General features: G+C 37.4%; 2 protein-coding genes and 1 long non-coding RNA gene across 5 annotated transcripts in view; 2 read left to right on the top strand and 1 right to left on the bottom strand.

Annotated features, from left to right (window-relative positions):
- The window catches only part of LOC6049708 (transmembrane protein 164), a 72,441-nt gene that overhangs the window by 25,797 nt on the left and 20,225 nt on the right, over positions 1–26,419 (top strand). The window lies entirely within an intron of this gene.
- LOC119766676 (salivary glue protein Sgs-3-like) lies at positions 18,854–19,684 on the top strand. The gene is made up of 2 exons (XM_038251888.1): positions 18,854–19,189; positions 19,257–19,684. The coding sequence occupies exons 1-2, from the start codon at positions 19,015–19,017 to the stop codon at positions 19,634–19,636; spliced, it is 555 nt and encodes a 184-aa protein (XP_038107816.1). The 5' UTR covers positions 18,854–19,014; the 3' UTR covers positions 19,637–19,684.
- LOC119766677 lies at positions 24,748–25,572 on the bottom strand. Its single transcript, XR_005277051.1, has 3 exons — positions 25,353–25,572; positions 25,073–25,272; positions 24,748–25,010 (listed from the first exon to the last, which is right to left on the bottom strand). It is a non-coding gene; the product is annotated as an uncharacterized LOC119766677 (long non-coding RNA).

Below are 26,419 nucleotides of genomic sequence, written 5' to 3'. Positions count from 1 at the left end.
TGATTTTTCCTTTTAAAAATAAGTCAAAACTCTCTTGTGTTAACGATATCTTCTTTAAACACTTAAACTTCAAGCTAGAGGAAATGGGGGTTTAGGTGTTAAAGCGTAAAGATGGGATGAATCATAAAATTTTAATGAAAAAAAATGAAAGCTATAAAGATATATTCTTTTAAAATATTTCAAATAACATTTTAAATGTTAAATTGCAACTTAATTAAATTTATATTTTTATTTGTATCAATTGTACCTTATTCGTTCTTAAATTGTATACCATTTTCCATCTTTTCAAAGACCACGAAAAACTTAATCTAAAAAGCTCAAAGTCACACGTTCAAACGCTCCATTTTTGCAGCCCAGAATGAGCTTGCACTTTTCCAATTTTCCCCCCACAAAACAGTGACCAAAAACCAACTAAACAACCCACCTCGCCATTAAAACCAGCCAGCCTTTTGATTCACCACACATCCAACCAAGAGCCGCAACGACAACAACAACGCCCGAGCTTTCCCCTCCGAAAAGGCAAAGTGAAAAGGCGGTTGTTGTGTGCGGTTGGTATATTTTAACGATGAGATGGGATTTTTATAGGGTCATTTATCATGCGTTTTTTTATTTTTTCTATGACGTTTTGAGGCGACAGCAAACGCTTGATGGTTGGGTCCACCGATATTTCACTCGTAACGTTAGGTGACTTATTTTTGAATTAATTTTCAAAAATATTGACTAGTTAGTTTTCACTGAAATCAAAAAAAATAATTCAAATGAAAACTGATCGTTGAAAACAAAATTAAATTGTCTTTTTAACTATTTTGAGGCCCAAGTGAAGAACCTTTACCGTAGTTTCTTTAGTTGATGTTTTAAGCCAGGAGATTGATTCCTATTGATTTACCCACCAACAACAACTGCACGCCATGCTGGAGAGGTCTCCCCTCCCCCCCTCCCTCCTTTAAAGCATAGGAAATTGGAAAATCTTGCTTGAGCCGGAAAATCAACAACTTGTGTTGGGATGGAAGATTGAAACATTTTTTTTTTCTTGTGGAGAAACGTTTTTGATAAATTGGGCAGATTTTTCTTCAATTACATAATGCTGCTACCCTTCTGATGGAGGGAAAAAAATATCAAAATAAATTGGAAGGGATGATTTCGTTAGGATTCATTACCGAAGCAGGCACTTTTTGAAGAGTTTTGGTGAATTTAGCTTGGAAGAAATATTATTATTGTCAATGTTATTTAGAAAATGATTTATTAGAAAATAATATTAAAAGTAAAAAATTACAATATTAGAAAATACAGACCATTTTTTCAAAATTCAAGCTTTTACTTCATAAAAGTCATAGAAAAAAATCTGCACTCCTCCTCAACATTCAAAGTTGATGAAACTTGACCAAAGCTATTTTCCTCTCGACCGAGTTGTCCGGTTCGGTATTATTAAATTTAAAAATGGCCAACCTTTTCTCCCAACCCACGCTCAATCTCCCTCAGAGATCCTGTGGCTGACATTATTTCCCCCAAAAGAGCCGTTAATTATTATCGCCCACAAAAAAAGAGGAGATTCCGTTGGGGACACAATTTTCTGGTGTTGACCCTCGAAATATCCAGCCGAGCAAAACAACGAACAAAAAAATACAAGAGGCTATTGTGTCCTCGGGCGAAACCGTTAAGAGACGACAACAGGTCAAAAGTACAGTTGACTAACTTTACGGTGCTCTCCCCCACCTTGGACCACTTCCGGTACAGGACAGGGCAGAATCGCACGCAGGTGCCTCCTCCTTCCTCTGGTTGAGCCATTTTATGGTCACTGTCATTAAGTTGGCCCCTGGAAGTGGAGTTTTATTTTTAGGGAATTGGGCGAAACATGCAAAAAGGAATAAATGAGTTTTTTTGGTTTGTTCTCTTTTTTATGGATTTTTTTTTGTTGTGAAAGTTGGTTAAATCAGAGATGAGCTGGGATAAATTTTTGACTTTAGAATAATCGTAACATTTTATTATAAGACTGAAATTGCTAAGGAAATTCTCAGTTAATTGCTTTTGTAACAAGTTTTTCATTTATTTAGATGAAATATTGTGTGTACTACACAGAAAAAATGATGGTAATATTCAGCAGGAAATGGTGGAAGATGTTGTGTTAAAAAAATTGTAATATTTGATCAGGAATTGGTGAATTTTCATCAGTTTCTGGTGAACATTCATCAGGTTCACATTTTTACGCATTTTTTGAGTAATATTACTCAAAAAAGGTAATATTCAACCCAAATTTTAAACATTCCAAAAATCAACTTGTTTTTGCTGTGTACACAGAAAAAAATGATGGTAAAGTTGATCAGGGAATGACAGATTTTGCGTTAAAAAAATTGTAATATTGCATCAGGTACTGGTGAATTTTCAACAGTTTCTGATGAATTTTCATCAGGTTCTCATTTTTACACATTAGCTAGGTGAAATTACATTAAATAATATTCAACCAACCAAATTTTTAACCTTCCAAAATTCAACTTTTTTCTGTGTATTGCTATGTTGGTCAAAGTTCATCGTCAGTGTTGCCACTTTTTTTGGAAAATAAAACCATTTTTTTTAACGTGCAAACAAAGTTAAAAGAAAAACATCACTGTAAATATATATAAAGAAATAGAAGCATGGACCAATGGCAAGGACTGCTGAGAAAGAGCGAAAAAATTGTTGATATTTTCACTTTTTGTCATAACATTGAAAATACACAGTAAAAAAATGTGTAAATTTGGAAGGTGTAATTTTGTAAAGTTGAATATTATCTCTTTTATGATGTAATTTTACCTCAATTTAGACTGAAAAAGCGACATTCCAACAGAAAAGTGGTAAAATTACACATTTTTTCTGACATACAGTATGTAAAAAAAGTATTTACACCCCTTGGGCACTATGCACATTTTGTGATGAAACATGTAAAAAATTTAAAGTTTGACAGAAACCTAGTACTACGTATTGTTCAGAAACTCATGCCAGACATTTTGCTACAGAAAGCTCAAATCGGAAATTTTATGTCCTTTCTGATGCCACATAGGTTGACTTGTGAATTGTGGACCGGTTCAGATGCCGGCGGATTTTCCGACGACGTAATTCCGGGTTGGTAAGAAATTCCAACGAAAAATCTATTCTATCGATACAAATACCCCCAAAACGGTGTTATACCCACTCCAAAATGTTAATTTAGCAAATCTATGGTAATATATTGACATTTAGTTGAATTAAAAGTTTGCAGAATTTAGTTTAGATAAGTTTTATATAGAATTTCTAGAGTCATATAAATTTTTATACTAAGCAGTTAGTAAACTTTATATTCAATCCAAATTATTTATTTAATCAGTCAAGGATGCCTATTTCGAGTTGGGAGACTGGATTTATGGTGATTTGTCAACAAAAATAACATTATTTATGTTAATTTTTCGAAAGGTGTACAAACTTTTTTTGCACCTTTTTTATTTTCGTAATAGTATTTGTTATATAACTTTTTGTAGAAATCATCTTTTCATGAGCTTTTTGTAGCAAAATGTCTGGCATGAGTTTCTGAACAAAACGTAGTACTAAGTTTCTGTCAACATTAAATTGTTTAGATGTTTCATTCTTAATATGTGCATAGTGCCCAAGGGGTGTAAATACTTTTTTTACATACTGTAAAAGATGTACACCTTGCCAGATGTAATATTAACACGATTTTTTTTCTGTGTAGGACACAGAGTTATCGTCATTTAAAAAAACCGAAACTAATTTCAAAATTGCATAAAAAAATTATTTATCCCGTGTGCCTTTCTAAAAGAAGCAATTCTCAGCAGCCCTTGGTCCATACTCCAAGCTTAGTAACGTTTTTAACAAAAAAAAATGTAAGTGACTATAGCTTGAAAACGGTGCACGAAATCATGTTTTTTATGCAAAGTACTTTTTGATGCCAAACTTGATTTTACATTTTCAAAAGGTTTTTTAATATTTTTTCCACAATTTCAAAAATGTAGAATTTTTTGAAAAAATGTTAACACAATTAAATGAAATTTGACTAACATGTTCCATAGCTCAAAAAATGCAATTTTTGCTATCTAAAACATATCGAAAAGTGATTTTTTTAAATGGTTATGTCACACTATTAAAATGAATTAAAAATACTTCTCAGACATAGACATTTATAACATTTTCTAATAATTTCTTGAGCAAAATCTAAGTTATTATCTTTTTGAGCTCAAAATTTCAGGCTAGCTTTTGACTTGAAATAAATAACGTATAAAATCTTAATTTAAAAACATATATTTGGGTAATTCTCTACCAACTCACACGAAATCGGGAAAAGTTGCCCCGACCCCTCTTCGATTTATGTGAAACTTTGTCCTAAGGGGTAACTTTTGTCCCTGGTCACGAATCCGTGGTCCGTTTTTTGATATCTTGTGATGGATAGGCGGTACGACCCCTTTCTTTTTTGATCATGCGAAAAAACAGGTGTTTTCAATAATTTGCTTTTGAAACTTAGTGTCAAAGGGACTTTTATGTAAAATTAGACGCCCGATTTAATGGCGTACTCAGAAATTCGAAAAAACGCATTTGTCATCGAAAAAAAACAAAAACAAAGTTTTAAAAATTCTCCCATTTTCCATTACTTGACGGTCCCCATTTTTTTGAACATGTCATTTTAAGGAAAATTTTATGTACTTTTCGAATCTACATTGACTAAGAAGGATCATTTTTTATTTAGAACAAAATTTTCAATTTAAATTTTTTTTTTAACTTTGCAGGGCTATTTTTCAGAGTGTAATAATGTTCTACAAACTTGTAGAGCAGACAATTACAAAAATTTTGATCTATAAACATAAGGGGTTTGCTTATTAAAACCAAGAACTATCGAGGTTTTTTTTTTGCATTTCTGTTTGTTTCGACATCCGTGTCTGTCGCAAGTGATGATGAACGGCCATGATCTATGACGACCGATTCTTTCAAAAAAAATTTTTCCGCAAAATCGCGATAACTCGTGATGTTTATAAACAAACCTCTTATGTTCATAGATCAAATTTTTTTGTAATTGTCTGCTCTACAACTTTGTATTTTTTTTTTTTTGAATTAAGTATACTTTATTGAATCTTTCTTATAATAATTACATTTGGTTTACATAATAAGTGGTCAGCTGTGGCTCTTCAGCTTTAGTTTGCTTTTCGTGATTTAAACACTGTTCATTTTTATAACTTTAAAAGTATATGATTTATCATTTTTGTAACACTAGGTACAATGAGGAAAAAAATGTTAAGAAAACATAACCTAACCTAAAACTAACTTAATCTTACCATAAACTAAACCAATCCTTGAATCAAGGGGTATTCAGATATAGCACATTTTTCCCTGAATTTCAAACATTTTTCTTGAATCTTCTGATCCAACATTTTAACTTCTGCTAATTCATGAACCTCACTTGATCTTGTCCAGCCAGGAACATTCAAAACCATTTTGAGTACCTTGTTTTGGACACGCTGGAGCTTCAATTTATGAGTTCTAGCGCAACACTCCCAAACAGGTACTGCATACTCAATAACGGGGTAAATTATTTGTTTGTAAACTGCTAGCTTATTTTTCAAAGATAACTTTGATTTTCTGTTAATTAAAGGATACAAACACCTGATGAGAATGCTGCACTTGTTCAATATTTTATCTACATGCTGCCGAAACAAAAGTTTCGAGTCAAGTATGAGACCTAAATAGACAACTTCCTTTGACCAGGGTATCGAAACATCATTCATTTTAATCAAAACATCATCCTTTGGGACAAATCTGGCCGATTTGGAAAGTGGAAAAATGATGGTTTGAGTTTTGGCTGCATTTATGCGAATTTTCCAGTCGCCAAAGTATTCGGAAAGAACGTCAAGACCCTTCTGAAGACGGCCAACTAAATATCTGGTTATTTTACCCTTATAAATAACGGCAGTGTCATCAGCAAAAAGTGACAACACACCATTACCAGGAAGAGTAGGCAAATCAGATGTAAAAATATTGTACAGAAGTGGGCCAAGAATACTTCCTTGGGAACCCCAGCATCAATGTTGAATAATCCAGAAGCAATCCCATTCAGAAAAACCCTGAACGATCTCTCCGAAAGATAGTGCTGGATAATTTTGATAAGATACATTGGAAAACCGTATAAATACAGTTTATGTATCAAACCATCATGCCAAACATTGTCAAAAGCCTTCTCAACATCCAACAAAGCCATAGCAGTTGATTTAGACTCAAGCTTGTTCTGCTTGATGATTTTAGTTACTCTCGTAAGCTGATGAGCAGTATTATGCCCCTTTCGGAAGCCAAACTGCTCATTCAAAATTATATTATTATCGTTGGTAAAATCCAAAAGCCTTGAATAGATGACCTTCTCAAAGAGTTTGGACAGACTACTCAAAAGACTAATGGGACGATAACTTGTTGGCGATGTTGGATCTTTTGAGGCTTCAAAATTGGTATGACTTTGCCCAGCTTCCAATTGGTGGGGAAGTAACCAAGTTGCAAACATTTATTGAAAATATTGGCTAGATGTTGAAAGAACTGATCACTCTGTTTTTTCAACACTAGATTAAAAATGTTATCAAAGCCAGGAGCTTTCATATTTTTCATTTGTTTAACTGCAACTTTGACTTCCTCACCAGAAACATGGGAATCTGCAGGAAATTCAAAGGTAGAGTCATTGATTGTTGAAATACTATTGGCAACTGATGTTTCTTTACGGCTGGTCATGGAAGCGCCAAGATTATGTGAACTAACAAAATGAAGCCCAAGTGCATTTGCCTTTTCCTCGGATGTAATCAAAGGAGAATCCTCAACAATAAGAGGAGGAATAGGCTTTGGTTTGTTTTTAAGAACTTTTGAAAGTTTCCAAAATGGTTTTGAATAATTCCCAAGCTGGCTTACATGTTTTGAAAATTCTTGATTTCTGATATTGTCAAGTCGGTCTTGTATGATTTTGTTCAAATTGTTCACTGAAATCTTTTGTCATAGTCCCCAGTCCGTTGATATTGTCTCCTATAAACATTCCTAAGTCTAATCAAGTGTTTAGTATCTACGTCAATATCAGTTACCTTAAAATTAACAGGAACCTCTCGAACGTTGGCAGCCTCTGCTTGGTTGATAGCCTGCTGGATCACCTCCAGCGAACGATCAATATCGGCAGAAGTTTCCGGGTGTTGATCATAGTCGATGTTGCTGTCGACCACTTGCTGAAACTGCTGCCAGTCAACGTTGTGGTAATCTTTCCGGGTTGGTTGCCGCTGCGGAGTAACGGAAGCTCCAACCTCCACAACCACCGGATAGTGATCAGAACTCAACTCTTCAAACACCTCAGGATGAGCCACGTTCTCAGCCATATTGGTAATGAAGAAGTCGATGATTGAGTGATTCCCAGACCGAGCCACCCTCGTTGGACGATCCGGACTCACAACGTTGTAGTATCCGTTTTGCAGATCGTTGTGCAGAATCACTCCGTTCCGATTCCTCCTGCTGTTGCCCCAAACTTCATGCTTCGCGTTGAGGTCACCAGCGATGATGTACTTTGCGCTCCGCCGTGTCAGCTTCTGGATATCGCTCTTCAGTTTTGCTGCTGAACCATCTCTGGCATTCACCTGACGTGGACAGTATGCAGCAATGAAGAGTACTGGGCCAACCGAAGTGGGAATTTCCACTCCAACGGCCTCGATGATGTCCAGCTTAAAGTGTGGCAGCCGGCGTGGCTTGAGATCACGATGAACAGCGACAAGCACACCTCCTCCTCCAGAGGTGGTCCTATCGAGCTGCGTCGCGATCTTGTAGTTTTGCAGATAAACTTTTTCACCGGGCTTCAGATGAGTTTCCGTGATGGCAGCTACGTCGATCTCCTTCTCGCGAAGAAAATCCACCAGCTCTAAATTCTTCCTCCTAATGGAGCAAGCGTTCCAATTCAGCAGCTTGAGGGACCTACGATCCATACTGGATGACGAACGAGGTCAGCACTTCAATCTGCTGGGTCTTGGTTTTGCATCCACGCAGTGCAGCGGACATCTGTTTGAAAATATTGAGGAGTTCGGTTGAGGTGTAAAGATCATTACCATTTTCCTCAACTGCTGGTTCTTGGGTTGGTCTTGGCTCCTGGCTGAAGCCCGGTGGTGGCGGTCTCGGCTCCTGGCTGGAACCCGGCCGTGGATGATTCATCTCAGCTCTCTTCCTGGGATCCAACGGCAACGGTGCCAAGTTTGGGACCTGGCGTCGCGGTTGAAGAGGTGGAAAATTTTCCTCCACCAGGGCTGGAGGAGTTCTACGACGCTGAGGCTGATTCTTCGTCGATGCTTGCTGCCGAATTTTCACGAACTCAGCTCTCTTGGGGCACTTTCGGTCGGTTGACGAGTGCTCACCGTTGCAGTTGAGGCACTTCACCAGCGAATCTTGGATGCACTGGGATGTGATGTGCGCATCGGTACCACATTTGGCGCAACGACGCTTCAGGTGGCAGTTCTTACCTCCGTGCCCGAAACCCAGGCAGTTGAAGCATTGTGTGACGTCACGATGCACTGGTCGGTATCGCTCCCACGACACGATAATGTTGAAAACCGCTCGAATTGCCTTCAGCTCAGGAAGCGTCGTCGATCCCTTAGCCAAATGCAGCAGGTAGAGCTGGTCACGGTACTTGATGTCTTTGTTGCGTCGGCTCATTTTGTGCACGGCCAACACATCCAGTTTCAAAACTTTTAGCTCGGCAGCTAATTCCTCCACTGGCATGTCGTACAGACCTCTGACGACGATTTTGTACGGCTTATCCATGGCGACATCATGGGTAAAGTACTCCGCCTCGTTTTCGGTCAAGTAATCCTTGACCAGTTGATAGTGCTGCCTGGATTGCACCAGCACCTTAAATCCGTCCTGACACAGACGAATGTTGCCTAGGACTTTCCCAGACTTGATGAGTTCAACCAGCCCCGCTCGAAAGTCGATCGTTGCTGCTGATTGCCGCACATAAAAAGGAGGCAGTTTCTCCTTTCGCTGTTTCACTTCATTCTCCTTTGCTTCCGCTACCTGGTCCTCGTCAGGCAGTCCAGCAAACTTGTTGTTCTTCAATAGCTGCTCCTCGTGCGACGAAGAGTTCTCCTCCTCCTCATCCATCGGTACAGTACCGTCGCTCTTTTTCGTCTTTTTGCTGTTCGATGTCACTTCCAAAAGCACCTTCCTTTTGGAAATTCCCGGTTTTTGGCCATCAGTTGAGGCCTCAACCTTCCTTTTGGAAATTCCCACTTTTTTGCCTGCTTGAGCCGCAGGTAGGGCAATATTGCCGGCGTTTTGCGCCGGGACGCGACGAGTCATGTTGATTCAGACAACCTTCACCAACGAATGCTCGGATAACAATGCAACTTTGTAAAACATTATTACTCTATAAAAAACAACCCTGCAAAGTTAGAAAAAAAAAACAAAAAAAAAATAAAATTAAAACAATGTTCTAAATGAAAAAATTACCCTTTTGGGTCAATGTAGATTCGAAAAGTACATTAAATTTCCCAAAAAAATGACATGTTTCAAAAAATTTCACAGTCGAGTAACGGAAAATGGGAGAATTTTTGAAACTTATTTAGTGTTTTTTCGATGAAAAATACGTTTTTTCGGAATTCTGAGTACGCCAGTCTAATTTTACATAAAAGTCCCTTTGACACCAAATTTCTATCTCATCACCGTTTCAGGCTGAAAATTACTGAAAAACATCTCTTTTTTCGCAAGTTCAAAAATTAAAGGGGACGTACCGCCCCTACGTCACGAGATATCAAAAAATGGACCTCGGATTCGTGATCATGTACAAAAGTTACCCCCTAGATCAAAGTTTCATGCAAATATAAGGGGTTCGGGGCAACTGCTGTGTGAGTTGGCGGAGAATTACCCATTTAAAAAAAAATGCAAAATCTGAAAAAAAAAGCCATTTATACTTCAAAAACTCCTCCAAGCTAACGACCCAAACAATGGCCTTGCCCCGAAAACCCGTCTCAATGATAAGCCAATTAGCAAGTGCTATTAATTAACTAATTACATCACCAGGTCGGTCTTAACGGACACCGAGCAGGCAAAGTAGAAGGCTCCCGCGAGGAAAAACTTCCCCAATTGGATTAAGTCTCGGGCTTTTTTCCTACCGCCCCCCCCCTCCGGTGGAGCTCAGCTGGGAGCGGGTTCAGCAAAGTGAATTCTTGTGCTGTTTCCCACACTTGAAGCAAGGGGGTCAACATACGACGGTCGATTGCGTCGGCTTCCGCCGCCCGGTGGCCAGGTCCGATCTTCAAATAGCCTTTTCACATCAAGTAATCACTTCATTTTATCGTTTTTCCCCTCCCTCTGCTCCTTAATATAGGCAAAGAAAGGGGGTGATAGAGGGCACTGTTCAACAAATAAGTAAAAGAACGTATTTTGTAAATAAAGCAGTTTTAAAAAGTTACATCTACTGAAAATTCAAAAATCTATTAAAAAGACGCAAATTTAAACGAAAGAAATGAATAAAAACAAGCATTTTTCAACAGTGCTCCCAAAATCCTGGCGAACCAGTAAACCACTTGGTGTTCGCAGCCTGTCGCCACCCCTAATCGGTCCGGCACGGCCGGTGGCAACATATTTTTGGTCATTTCCGACTCCGAAGGGAGAGTATATCGTGCAAGGAATGGCCGATATTTCCTTGGGATGAAAATACACACACTCGAGAAGAAAATTGCCCAGTCGCACACAAAACTGTTGGTTTGATGGTGACTGCTGCTGCTGCCGGTATACTAACCCCTCTTATGAGTGTACATAATTTTTTTGGGTTCATTTCCGTAATCATGGTGGCGGCCTGGCATTTCCACCTCTTTAAGTTGGGGTTAAAGTATATTTTGCTCTTTCGCTGATTTTAATCATGATTGAATATAAATTGGATGTCAAATTTTGAAATAAAATTTACGTTTGCCCTTAATTGCTACAATTTCTAAAACTGCTCGAATGGGCCATGCATAAACCACGTGGATTTTGTTCCGATTTCCTAAAATTCTAAAACAATTGAAACATAAAAATCAAATTTAAAAATTACAAACCAAACTATTGTTTTGTGGAAACACTCCTATGCACAAACGAAAGATCTTCAGCAAAAGTGTCCCAACGAAGCAGCTCGAAATTGGGTTAAACACCCCGGAAAAGTCATCCATCACACCTCTGTTGTTGGTTCTTTCCTTTTTTTCTCACGCCAGGATCGTTCTACTCCGGAAAGGTCCCCCAGCATCACTGGTGGCAGAACAGAAAAAAATGTCCTTCTTTCCCTCCATACATCTTTTTCCGGTGTAACGCTATCCCGAGCAGGTGGAAAACGTAAAATTATGGTGTTTTTTTCATGATTTTGTACTTGATCCTATACATTGAAAACATGTTTTTGTTAATATTTATTCAAAATAGAAATAGTATTCATCTGAACTAAAGACTTTTCTTAGAATTCACAAGAACTTGATACCTTAAGTACATTGCACCATGAGTGTTGCTGGTGTCGTAGTGTCATAGTCTCGTATAGTGAGTACTATAGTCCATCCAACGTCAGAGGTTCTTTTGTTTTGGGTTCGCTGCACAACACACACACACACACTTCCTGTCTGTACTCTACACGACGTCAGGTCCACTTTTCCAGGTCACGAGATCCCAACATGATTCCGGAGGTCTACATTACACCAACCAACACCACCACCCAACGAACTCCGCACTTTGACTAGCTTCCATTCAGAGAGGTTGTTGTATTCCGTTGGCTTGTCGGAAATAGTTGCAAATAGTTCGCACGCACAACATTCCCCATTCAAACACTTGAAAGTTAACGCAAAACTTCCATCAAACGTGATGGACTCGGCCGAAATTCGATATCTATTGATCCAACGATAAAATCTCCACTTCCGGCGGCCATCGTCGCTGCCAAAGCAAAAGGACCTCTGAGAGGAGCGCTGCGCTACTTTGGGTAACAAAACTATTTTTAGCGGAGGAAAACTTGTTCACATTTCTCCGCCGTCAGGCAGTCGTGGCACGTTGAATGGGGGAGACTCCCTGGCATATTATCGATACAGTTTGATTATTTAATCTACTTTTTCTGTATTCTTGATTGCCTGAACGGCGATCGATTCTCAGCAGTCGAATTGATAGGTTTACCATCTCATTTTATTTCTGTGTAGCGAATCAGACTTGATCTGGTATCAAAACTATTGTATCTAAACCAGGGAGACGACTCCAACACATGGAATAACAAAAAAAAATCAAATCAAATTATTCGCTCTACAGCATTGCCTTGGCGTTCTCGATTGCGAGATTCCTACTCGAAACTAAGTGTTCGAAGGCATGATTGTTGAGGCAATTGCAAACCTCTTTTTACACCTTAGCTTCCATCCACCCCGGGATTCGAACTGACGACCTTTGGATTGTTAGTCCAACTGCCTACCAGCGACTCCACCGAGACAGGACCCAGGGAGACGACTCCTGCACCTGGACTGAGCTAACGACCTAACCTTTTTAGGTTAGTCCGGGGCCAACATTTACTTCCCGTCCGACGGAAGGCGTGATCAGACAAATCTCGTCTCGAAAAATGCCACCGGGACCGTCTGGGATCAAACCCAGGCCGACTGGGTGAGAGGCGACCACGCTTACCCCTACACCACGGGTCCCGGCATGGAATAACCTAACCTCTAAATAAGGCCGATGCCAGACAAATTTCATCTAAAAAAAATTGATATCGTGTTATGGGACTCCAAGACGGTCTCGAGATAATCGAGTGCAATTATTTTGATCAACATCCACCAAACACAGAAATTTGCTTAGAATTTGATTCTGAGTCAACATATAGAGGGAGACTTGATCACTTGATCCCTAGCCTGTATCTCGTCAGCATGTGGTTAACAAAATTAGCTTTGTTCTAGAAAGTTGTGCGAAATTGACCCAAACTCATTGCGAAAAACTAAGAAAATATTCAAAAAATGTTTGGATTCAGTTTCACGCATTTTCCTAAAAATTACTGCAAAAATCCCTTCAAAAGATCTTTTTTCTTTGTATTGATATAGATCGAAAACACTTAAAATTTATTGCACGATCAGTTCCTAACTGGACGCGGTTGTTGGAAACGACCGTCGAAATAGGCAGCGGGTCTGATGCGATTGAAAATGTCTAAACCTCTTCACCCTCACTTCGTCTCACCATCCACCTGCAGCTTTTTTGAAAAGCAAATGGAGCACGCGGTCGCATGATAGCGGCATCGAGCCTGAATTAGGGGTGATCATGTGGTTAAAAATGAAACTTTTTTCAAGAAAAATAATATTTTCTGACTTAATAAAAAAACTAACTTAATCCACCTATGTGGTTGGAGCCTTCCTCACAACAATGGCTGTACACAAGTTTCATCAATTTTTTAGATCCGGCTTCAAAAAAGTACATCAATATCACTTAAGTGGTCATATCTCGAGACAGGGTTGCCAGATATTCAATGTTTTGCACTCGTTGGAAAGGTCTTTTGATAACCTAACCAACAATGGGTCGGATAGTGGATCTGTACATAGTTTACGTACATTTAAGTGAGATCCGGCTTCAAAAAAGTACATCAATATCACTTAAGGGGCCTTATCTCGAGACAGGGTTGCCAGATCTTCAATGTTTTAGACTCGTTGGAAAGGTCTTTTGATAACCTAACCAACTTTGGGTCGGATAGTGGAGCCGGACATAGTTTACATACATTTAAGTGAGATCCGGCTTCGAAAAAGTACATCAATATCACTTAAGTGGCCATATCTCGAGACAGGGTTGCCAGATCTTCAATGTTTTGCACTCGTTGGAAAGGTCTTTTGATAACCTAACCAACAATGGGTCGGATAGTGGAGCCGAACATAGTTTACATACATTTAAGTGAGATCCGGCTTCAAAAAAGTACATCAATATCACTTAAGGGGCCATATCTCGAGACAGGGTTGCCAGATCTTCAATGTTTTAGACTCGTTGGAAAGGTCTTTTGATAATCTAACCAACGATGGGTCGGATGATGGACCCGGACATAGTTTACATACATTTAAGTGAGATCCGGCTTCGAAAAAGTACATCAATATCACTTAAGTGGCCATATCTCGAGACAGGGTTGCCAGATCTTCAATGTTTTGCACTCGTTGGAAAGGTCTTTTGATAACCTAACCAACAATGGGTCGGATAGTGGATCCGTACATAGTTTACGTACATTTAAGTGAGATCCGGCTTCGAAAAAGTACATCAATATCACTTAAGTGGCCATATCTCGAGACAGGGTTGCCAGATCTTCAATGTTTTAGACTCGTTGGAAAGGTCTTTTGATAATCTAACCAACGATGGGTCGGATGATGGACCCGGACATAGTTTACATACATTTAAGTGAGATCCGGCTTCGAAAAAGTACATCAATATCACTTAAGTGGCCATATCTCGAGACAGGGTTGCCAGATCTTCAATGTTTTAGACTCGTTGGAAAGGTCTTTTGATAATCTAACCAACAATGGGTCGGATAGTGGATTCGTACATAGTTTACGTACATTTAAGTGAGATCCGGCTTCGAAAAAGTACATCAATATCACTTAAGTGGCCATATCTCGAGACAGGATTGCCAGATCTTCAATGTTTTAGACTCGTTGGAAAGGTCTTTTGATAATCTAACCAACGATGGGTTGGATGATGGACCCGGACATAGTTTACATACATTTAAGTGAGATCCGGCTTCGAAAAAGTACATCAATATCACTTAAGTGGCCATATCTCGAGATAGGGTTGCCAGATCTTCAATGTTTTGCACTCGTTGGAAAGGTCTTTTGATAACCTAACCAACAATGGGTCGGATAGTGGATCCGTACATAGTTTACGTACATTTAAGTGAGATCCGGCTTCGAAAAAGTACATCAATATCACTTAAGTGGCCATATCTCGAGACAGGATTGCCAGATCTTCAATGTTTTAGACTCATTGGAAAGGTCTTTTGATAATCTAATCAACGATGGGTCGGATGATGGACCCGGACATAGTTTACATACATTTAAGTGAGATCCGGCTTCAAAAAAGTACATCAATATCACTTAAGAGGCCATATCTCGAGACAGGGTTGCCAGATCTTCAATGTTTTAGACTCGTTGGAAAGGTATTTTGATAAATTAACCAACGTTGGATCGGATAGTGGAGCCGGACTTAGTTTACATACAATTAAGTGAGATCCGGCTTCAAAAAGTACATCAATATCACTTAAGGGACCATATCTCGAGACAGGGTTGCCAGATCTTCAATGTTTTTATACATTTAAGTGAGATCCGGCTTCAAAAAAGTACATCAATATCACTTAAGGGGCCATATCTCGAGACAGGGTTGCCAGATCTTCAATGTTTTGGACTCGTTGGAAAGGTCTTTTGATAACCTAACCAACGATGGGTCGGATGATAGACCCGGACATAGTTTACATACAGTTAAGTGAGATCCAAATATATGTGAAATACATTTTTATACATAACTTTTGAACTACTTATCGAAACTTCAATCTGTATAAAACTCGATCTATGGGACCCTAAACCAAGTCGAATGCAACAAGTTCGGGTCAAATCGGTTCAGCCAGTGCCGAGAAACATGAGCTAGTTTGTTGGTCACATACATACAAACACACACACATACACACACATACACACACACACATACACACACACACATACACACACACATACACACTTCTGAGTGTGATTCTGAGTCGATATGTATACATGAAGGTGGGTCTACGACGTTTTTATACGAAGTTCATTTTTAGAGCAGGATTATAGCCTTACCTCAGTGAGGAAGGCAAAATTGCGAGCATGTTCAAACAATTGTTCCTCATGTCGAAGAAGTGATTCAAAATCAAAATTTTATTCCATAATTTTTCTATTAATTGAACTTTTTCACACCAATTGGGTCTATCCACGACCGTTTCCAATGACCGTGAGCAAATTCCAGAAAATCCAGCTACCAACTAAATCCACAATATATATAAAAAAAATATATTTTTTATGCATGAAATGTTTGTTAAACTTATCAAGTACAAAACCGTCATAATATTTTTGCAACCGATTGTTTAAAAAAGTGCAATTAAAGAGACTTGATCCCTGCATTTTTACAGCCTCTGGAATCAGCCTCAAGCCTCCTTCAGTTTAGTGGTAGATGACTTATTGCAGTTTGAACCATTTTTCAAATATTTTGTAAACACAAATTAGCTGCTTTTGTCAACATGCTCTATTTTGGTCTTAAAAGAAATATTTTTAGTTTCTCAATATTTTACATACTAATCTTGATATATTTTGAACAAAATCATGCAGGCTTTATGTGAAATGCTGTTACTGATAGAAAATCAATAGTTTGTTTAATTTTTTTGAAGGCGCTTGGCATAACTCGAAGAGATCATCTGATTAAATACCCTTATCAGCCAAATATAGTTGAATTTTGAAGCTTTCAATTCATGCAAAATGTTCAAAGTTTTGTGAGAAATTAAAATAGTTATGTGCGATACAAATAAGGGGATCATGTCTCTCCATTCTCCACTATACATGAAGATGGTTTTAGGATGTCAAATTAGGGAGAGAGGGGGTAATATGTACCCCCGGGGCAAAATGAACCCTCTGATTTTCTCGGTATTGGGAAGAATTTTCCGGGGAAAAAATCATAGAAATTGGAAGCTTAACATTGTAAAACCATGCTGGAAATATTAGAGCATCGTAGGATAAGAACATCTAAAGTTATTGGCAAAACATTAAAATGTTGTGGTTTGATCTAACTTTCATTGAACTTTCAATATGATTTTTGGACAGAATAAAAAACATTTATTGATATTGTAAATGTTAATTTTTATAGTTTCTGCCATGATTATCATTATTTTATACATTAAAAAATGTATTTTTAATTGAATTTTATGCAAAAATTGTGGTCGGGGCAAAATGCACCGCTGAGAAGCTCCTTTGTAAAAACAGCGGTGTCATCTGGTGATGACTAGTGAAAACTGCTTTAAGCCGGTGCATTTTGCCCCGTTGTTGTGGTGCATTTTGCCCCAATGTTGTGGTGCATATTGCCCCGCATGATAGTTTGGAATGAATCAAAAATGTTTTTAGAAATTTGCTATTTTTGAACAATTTCTAAGGCTTTCAAGACTTTTTTTCATATGGATGACGAAGAATAATAGTTGTTTTAGAACATCTAACAAAATTCTTCCACAGAAATGCTGTTATGGTTGAGAAATCACAGTTTTCCCAGGAAGGTGCTATGTCCTATCCCTCGCCTAGACCAGACCAAAATCCATGATAAAGCTGACAGACCAAATCTGTCAGACCAAGACTGTCAGACCAAAGAGCAAAAAGTAAACAATCTTGGTCTTCGACGTAGGTGCACACAAATCAAGAAAAGAAAATTTGAAAAAGAATTTTATTTTTCCAATTCAATGACTGGGTTTGGACTGCACAATTGAAGGACGTCAGAAAATGATTAAACAGTGCGGCGTGCTGTACACCGACAATTAAAAAAACAGCCTTATTCTTCCACTTTAATTTTTGATCGCGTTTTCGGTTTACACCTGAAAAATCTTGAAATTATTTATACGGATTTGTGATTCCTCTCTTTCCACCATTCCCTTGAGTTTTCCCTTAGGGGGTGCATATTACTCCTTCTCCCCCTTAGAAGTTCTCAGTTAGGAAGGCAAAATCTGCGAAATTTGACGCTGCACACACGGAGAGAAATTCTCTCAGACCGTGAAAAAGGAAGGAGAGAATAAACGTCAAGATGAGCTTGATATCTGGGTCAAGCAGGTTTATAGGAAGCGTTCTTTTATTACGTAACGCGTAACGATGTCTGTATTTGCTAAATTTGTATGAAAATTTAGTCACGATCACATTAGGTCTCCCCCCCTTCAAAATTAGCCCGAAAAATCAGGGGAAAAAATATTTTTTTCAAAAAACTTCAGAATTTCAACGAAAGTTTAAGTGCAATCAGCTAAAATCAAATTAAAATGCATTCCCCTCCATTCAGAATCATTTTTAGCTTTTTTGGGTTGATTTAAAAACCTTTTGAATTTTTGAAAATGTTCGATGTTTATTGCCGCAAATTTTTTTTTAATCTTTTACAATTTATGGCTGTAATATTACACTGTGGCAATTTACACGAAGAAGAATTACTATTTTTGCTTTGAATGCTTCCATTGAAATTTATAAAAGTCGGAAAACAAATTGCAATATTTCGTAGCCATTTGTTGCAAAACAAAATATCCCACTATCAAAAGAAAGTTGCTTGCCAGGAGCTTTTATTCATTTGAGCCAGCCTAGAACACATTTTAAAAGAATCATTACAATGTCACAGTGCTGATAAATTGTAAATATAAATGTGAGTAGAATAGGAAATGCAGAAAAATGAAAGTTTAAAAAAAAAATCATTGTCGTTACAGAAGTATTCATGTTTATTCAATTATTGCTATATATTTTTGTTAGTTCCCAAATTGGGTAGTTCAAAATAAAAAAAAATCGCTCTGTTTTTATTTATTGTATGTTTTATTGTAAACCATAACCACATCATCGATGAATTTTCTTTTCGATGTTTATGGAAAATTGCGATAACTTGTATTCTAATTGTATTTCATTTACACAGTTTTCGATGCAATTTTACATACTTTTTCTGGTACAAAATCTGTTCGTCTTTCTTGATTCCAATGAAATTAGGCATTCAGGTTCCAACAGATCAGAAAAGATTGATTTTAATGAATTTCTGATTGATATGAAATTACCCAATTGTAAAAAATACTCTGCCACACATTTACCTACATTGAAAGTACCAACTAATGCACTGATTCATTGTTATTCCATGCTTTCAGCCTTTTTTATTCATGAGCATCAAATTACCCAATGAATGCGTCATTTACTTTTATTAGAAAAAGAAATCCCGCGCATATTGGCCTATAAAGTGAGTTTCAATCATAAAAAGCAGTTAGTTGCTGCAAGATTTTTGTTGTGTTAAGTTGTAATTCATATCAAAGAAAGCATGAAGTTCTTAGTTTTCATCCTAATGGCACTGGCCAGCACCTTAACGGTCAGCTGCTTGCAGTGCTATGACTGTGGATCCCCTATTGCTGATCTTTTATCGGCAGTAATGTGTTTAAATAGGAACTCGACTTGCGAGGGTGAAAACACAACCTGCATTTCTAGATCACTCATAGGTTTGTGAATGATTTTTCTCCTTAAAAAAAATCTACTGTTTCATAAATTTCATGGGTATTTTCGCAGATGAAACCAATCAGACGCTGATTGCGAGAGGATGCGCTCCGGCAGAGTGGTGCGCAAACCTACCGATGAATAATTCAGGTTCTTGCATTGAATGTAACACCGATAATTGTAACGGGGAAGGTTCGACAGTTCCTTCAACTACCACTACCACAACTAGGCCGCCAACTACAACCACCACGGATAAGCCCGCCGTGACGACGACAAGCCCAAAGGTGCAACCTTCCGTTGGAACTACGACCTCCGTAAAGCCGGCAGTCCAGACGACAACAATCCCCAAAGCTCAATCAACGAAGACGAAAAACAGTGCCGCCAGCAGTGCTGGAGGCAGCTTGGCAGTGATGCTAGTGGTGGCAGTAGTTTTGCAATTTAAGTCAAATTGAAAGACTTAAGAGTTTAAAAGGGAATAAAAATTAAAAGTTTTGAATGCTTACTTTAATGTATAACATTTCAATACAAGAGTTTTGTGTCAATTTCTATATATGAACGACATCAAATTTGTTTGAATTTTTGGAAGGAAAATTCAAAACAAGTTTTTAAAGCAGATAATTTTTATTTTTATTGTTGTATTTTATTGATTGTGTAGCTTCTAATCATGTGTTAATAAAGGTTTGATTTAAAATATTAAGAAATTGAATAAAAAAATGTAAGTTTCATAAGTTGGTTAGTTTCAGTATGAGATAAAATTAATCTAAATTAATGAAATAATAATCACAGCTTGGCTTCAATTCAGCACAATAATGAAATATATTTAATTGGTTGTACATGTTCAGTCCATTAGAAATAAAATATATGTAAAAAATACAAAAAGTAGGTACTAATAAATACAAGGAACGTGTGCTTTGTATGTCAGCTATTAAAAATCGTGTCAAAATTACATTTAAATGTGGTACCATCGTAACTGCTTTGTTATTTTTTTTTAACTTTAAGTAAAAAAAAGTAAATCTTTCCCTGTTCCTGAGGGGAAACCGTGAAGAGTATTGGGGCCGGCATTTAAAAAGCGGATTCCGTGACAGTAATCGAATCCAGAAGGGAAAAAAAGTTGTGTTGGTCCGAGCCGGGATTTGAACCCCGATCTACCGCTTGCAAGGCGGAAGCGTTACCACTGGGCTACGTGGCTCGGTCAACTTTAAGTAATAAGCAATTTTTCATGAAAATTGGAAATGGGTTTAACTTGTTATTTTTCCGCTAATACCTTCCCTTTGACCAAAACAGTCAGTTTGAATCATTGAAACATACATACATAGATACTACGATGGCTCGAGAAGGTCGATTTTTCAGAACTTGTTTTTTATGCCTTTCGACCCCTAAACAACTCCCCAAAATTTGGGAGCGATTGGTTGCGTCCACACTTTGCGCTTTGCATTTCAATTCTGAATGGGAATTAGTGGGAAAAAACTTTCTTTTTGACATTTATGACTTTAATCATATTTATTGTCTACTATTTTTTTCAAACCAACACAATAACGTTAAAATTGAGAAAATTCTCTAAAACTACTAATGTAATCTAATCACAAGACTTGCCAGCATGCTTTCATCGGCTTGGCTGCGTTTGTGTTAGATTAGATTAGATTAGATTAGATTAGATTAGATTAGATTAGATTAGATTAGATTAGATTAGATTAGATTAGATTAGATTAGATTAGATTAGATTAGATTAGATTAGATTAGATTAGATTAGATTAGATTAGATTAGATTAGATTAGATTAGATTAGATTAGATTAGATTAGATTAGATTAGATTAGATTAGATTAGATTAGATTAGATTAGATTAGATTAGATTAGATTAGATTAGATTAGATTAGATTAGATTAGATTAGATTAGATTAGATTAGATTAGATTAGATTAGATTAGATTAGATTAGATTAGATTAGATTAGATTAGATTAGATTAGATTAGATTAGATTAGATTAGATTAGATTAGATTAGATTAGATTAGATTAGATTAGATTAGATTAGATTAGATTAGATTAGATTAGATTAGATTAGATTAGATTAGATTATATTGGAAAATCAACTGAAGATCTACAACTTTGCTGAGGACACCGTTAACTTCGTTAACAAGACATAGTTACTTTGATATTTTAATAGCCTTTTTGTTTGGACAAATGAAAAAATTGCATGGAGACTTGTATGGACCAACTAATGAAGCAACATGTCTTCTTAGTACAATCAAATGGTAGACACAAAGTCTAATTAAAAAAAAACATAAAAATTTGTTCATTTATAGGAGAACTACTCTGTCTTGAAACTAATTTTTAGAGATGATTTTAAAAGAAAAAGAAAATCCCACCCTATTTTAAAATTAGAATAATTATTGAAAGATTTCCTCTAAAGGTTGGATTTCGAAAATCTCTATAAAAAATGACTTCAGGGCCCACATTTTTTGTAAATTGTTGAATTGATAATTGAATAACCTAATCCAATCAATCATTAGTTTGCTGGTCTGGCAACAATATCATCAACAGTCAAGAGTTTTTTAAAACAGGATAAAATTGAATTTTGGGATTATTATTTTTCTGTAAAACGTTTAATCAACATTTGAAAGGCCTTTGTAACTAATTAAGAGTTTTATAATCTGGCAACAAGGTCATAATATGTTTAAAAAATCCCGCTAACTACTATTTTTGCAATTTGACCTTAAACTTGTATAAAAGTCCTTGGTTTACGAAAAATTGATCATCATAAAAAAGAATAGAATATTTCTAAGAAATACAAACAATCTCTATGAGTAATAACTCTTGTCAAGATTCGACAACGAGCATCAGTCTAGCACGACATAGTTCAAACTGTAATTAAATTAAATAATTTTGTCACATTTTTGGCAAGGCATCCACCAGACTCACAGCTCCAACAAATCCCCCAGACCACAGTGTGTGCGTCTCTAAAACACGTGACACGTCTAGTGTCCCGGACAGCAGCTCAGCAGACACACGGGGCCGGCACACGAGATGCATATTGCATGCTTGAAAATTGCAATCTGTGTCAGAGCCGAGCGTCGTCGCTGACGGCTTACGTACAAAAGTCATCTTCTTCTGATGGTAGCAAATCTGCAAAACTCACGACTAACGGTGTGTCGTCGGTAGTCGTTGGGAGATTCTCGGGCAGGCATTTTGGTCCACGACCAATTATTCAATCAAGTTAATGCCTTGAAGAAATGGGGAACCTTCAACAGGGAGCCGAAGCATGAGCTCTAAGATGTAGAGATAGCAAACATAGGTTCTCTGGGTGTCATCCCTGCTGCGATCTACTGAAAGGAGTGTGAATAACCATTTTCTATGCCCAGAGATGGAAGACAACGCTGCGCCTAACTACGAATAGATTCGCATTCATTCATGGAGGCTTCTTTCTGTTGCAGAAACAAGGGAAAAGTCGTCTTTATGCATTGGTGTACAACATTTGTGCAAAAGTTGGAGCGAATGAAAGGCCCAGAAGAACATTGAAACGGTGAGCTGTGAGGATGTAACGAGAGCATTTTTTTCGGATCTCAGTGTAATGTGAATCCATTGAATGACTCCGGGGGCTTCCAAGTCGTGTACGAAAGTCGGGTAGGAGGCAGGGTTGTCGGCCTTGGGGAAAACTTTTGGAAGTAATCGAAACTGCGGAAAGTGAGAAGACTGTGGGAAGTTATACGTAGCTAACTACGGTCAGAATTGTTGAGCTCTTGAGACTGCTTATGAAAAATTCTTACCAAAGAGCATACCTTTACGGTGGAAGCAAAGTTGTGTAATTATTGAAAAATGAAACCTTATAATCGTAAGAGATAGCTTGAGTTTCTTAAATTCTTCTTACATCGTGTCCAAGTGCTCTGCGTAGAATCCATAGTTCAGTGCCAACGAAAACGCGAGGTAACCAGAACACAAGTTAATGTAATTAAACAGCTGTTCTGTGATACGAAGAGTGACTGTGTGTCACTCGGCCGGTACGAAAAGTGCAAAAATATTGTATGGCTTTGCACGACGTAACGCGATTTGCACATATTTTTAGCTACTTTGCGGTTATTTATAGCGTTGCACGTGAGTTTGATTTACTTTCTTTAGGCACTGCAAAGCAAACAAATAACATATCAATGCAAACTACACAGAAAAAAAAATCGGGTAAATTTACATCATTAATGATGTACCAAAAGTGCACGTCATTAAAGATGCGAATTTACATCAAATTCATCTGAAATTTAAATGCCATCCGATGTAAATTTATCGAACAAAAAGTGTCTCAAGAACATGTAAATTTCCGATGAAACTAACGTAAATTTACCAAAGTCAAAAAATTTTTTTGCTCCGTTGAATCTAGAATCTGATGTAAATTTCGAAAGCCTTTGTACATCCTAGTTCAGAAAGAGTAAATTTAAACTTCATTTTTGATCAAATTAGGTTGTCTAAATTGATTTGCAGTTAAATTATTCTTTCTGTACCGTGATCCAAAAACAAACATTTTCAAAATCACACCAAATCATAGATTTAACGGAGCAACGTACAAAAGGGGGTTAGCCGTGGGGTTAGCCGATACTTAAAGTTTTTTTTAATGAGGAAGTGATAATTACAATGCGGAATGTAGGGTAGGGTAGTAATCAATGAGACACTTTTGGTTTTCAACTTTCAACGATTTTTCTAATTTTTTCATCAGCATGTTTGAATGAGCTTTTTGTTGCATTTTCTTTCTTTTAGTGTGTTTTAACATTGACCAAAATATGAGATCGATTCGACATCTACAGCCAGAGTTATTCAACTGTCTCATTGTAGACGCACTTGGCAGGAACAATGAGACAGCTGGGGAACAATGAGACACTCTACGAAAATCAATACTTTTCTAGTAAAACATCATGTTTTTGTATTGTTCCATTACAGGTGACTTGCATTGAACATTTTAGAGCAATTTTGCCAACATGAAACTTTAATTAACAAAAGTTATACTAAAAAGTATTTAAATTTTGTAAAATCCATATATTTATACCAAATAACTTTGTATGTTTAGTTAAATGAAGTTGAAACTCTATAAATATGCCAAAAATCACTTTCAATTCATGTTTTGAAAGATTTACATTGATTTTGAAATGTTTGATGAAAAAAAATCAACGTGTCTCATTGTTACTCATGGGTTAAAATTAGTGGGGAACAATGAGACAGCCCTGGATTCTGGGTATATTCTAAATTTTGGTCAAACCTAATGCAAGGACATTGTAGCCCAACTCAATCCCTATGGAACGTCGAAAGAAATTCGAAGAAATATTAGTTTTGGTGTGAATGGCAGCCTACGAGCGATAAAGTATTTTTTGTCCATAATTTACTTTTACACCCCAGAATCAAACATTTATGAATAACTTTTCAAGGGAACATCCATAACCAAAGCCACTATTATAGCAGACGTGTATCCAGTAGATACACCTTTCCCCCAAATATGAGCCTGATTGGTTGAAACTACGACTTGTGAGAGCCATTTTATCATTGTTCCCCGTGTCTCATTGATGACTACTCTACCCTACTCACCTGAACATAACTAGTTATGCTTTGCGCAAGAAATCTCATGAACGGCGGGAGGTTAGCAGAAGGACCTCGGATTTGAACGATACTCTTGTCGTTGGTGACTGTCTTGGTCTGCTTCCTAGTGAACTTAATCAGCTGGTAATGACGCAGCTGACCAGAACCCAGTGAAGTGTTGAGGGACTTCGTTAACACTGACGGCTGCCCAACGGTAGCGCCTGCTTCCTTGACTAGTGAAAAGCATTCTGCCAGTCTGAGCAGAACAGTAGTTTGCCCTGGGGAGAAACGCGAGACGATTAAATCGAGAGAACATATTTAAGATGAATTCGATACTTACATCCCGAAGACATTTGCAAACACACTCGGTACACTTTTGAAAATCAACAAACGTTGAGCTGGATCGTTGATAAATTACAGCATTTGATGTGTTGCTTCTGCTCCACTGCTGTCTTTGGTCTTGTCCAGCTTGGCCGGCGAGTTTTAATTGACCAATTCCGTCTTGAACGGATTTAAAGACACCCCAAGGACAACAGCGATCTACGCATCAAAAAAAAAAAAAAAAAAAAACAAACAATTAAAGCAAAACATTACAATCTATGGAAAAAGATTATTGTTACCGTGGTCCGGACACTGTGTTGTGTCCTGACTAGTTCCACCTAGCAAAGTTCCCGGATTTGCTTTTGCGTCTAAAGTCCTCAACTCAACATTTGTCGATCTCGCCAACACGTCAGGCACTTTACACTTTTTGACTCGATTCCTATCCTTGAACGCCTGCAGCAGCACCGATTCCGTATCGGTCACCGTGGTCACCGTTCAATTTTTTCGAAAAATTCTTATTCGCGATCAAAAGCTCAAAAATTCCGACAGATGGCGCAAAGCATCGAAGAATGACGATTCAAATTTTCGCTGTTCGGTTACATAGGAATGCAAACTTAAAATTGAATTTACAGCTCATAGAACAACTTTTGAGAAAAAATTCAAGTAGTACGATTGTTAACTCTTTGCCCTCTATAAATTAACGCAATAAAAAAAAATTGAAAAAATAATAATTTTGAAAAAATAATATTGTTTAAAATGATAGAGCATCAAAAGTTAACAAAGTATCAGCTCGAATTTTTGCTCAAAAGTTGTTCTCAACGCTGGAATTTAACAAAACAGAATTCGCATACATAACCTCAAAGGGCGGAAATTTCAATCGACATTCTTCGCTCTGTTCTGCTACTCAACACTAGGTGTCGCATGTCGTTTGGCTCTTGAACGGCAATTGCCATTCAAGAGCCAAACGACAGGTGACACCTAGTGTTGAGTAGCAGAACAGAGCGAAGAATGTCGATTGAAATTTCCGCCCTTTGAGGTTATGTATGCGAATTCTGTTTTGTTAAATTCCAGCGTTGAGAACAACTTTTGAGCAAAAATTCGAGCTGATACTTTGTTAACTTTTGATGCTCTATCATTTTAAACAATATTATTTTTTCAAAATTATTATTTTTTCAATTTTTTTTTATTGCGTTAATTTATAGAGGGCAAAGAGTTAACAATCGTACTACTTGAATTTTTTCTCAAAAGTTGTTCTATGAGCTGTAAATTCAATTTTAAGTTTGCATTCCTATGTAACCGAACAGCGAAAATTTGAATCGTCATTCTTCGATGCTTTGCGCCATCTGTCGGAATTTTTGAGCTTTTG

This window comes from Culex quinquefasciatus, chromosome 2, assembly GCF_015732765.1.
Source record: "Culex quinquefasciatus strain JHB chromosome 2, VPISU_Cqui_1.0_pri_paternal, whole genome shotgun sequence".
Classification (NCBI taxonomy): domain Eukaryota; kingdom Metazoa; phylum Arthropoda; class Insecta; order Diptera; family Culicidae; genus Culex; species Culex quinquefasciatus.
The sequence above is the reverse complement of the archived record's forward strand: the minus strand, read 5'-3'. Positions and strand labels throughout refer to the sequence as shown.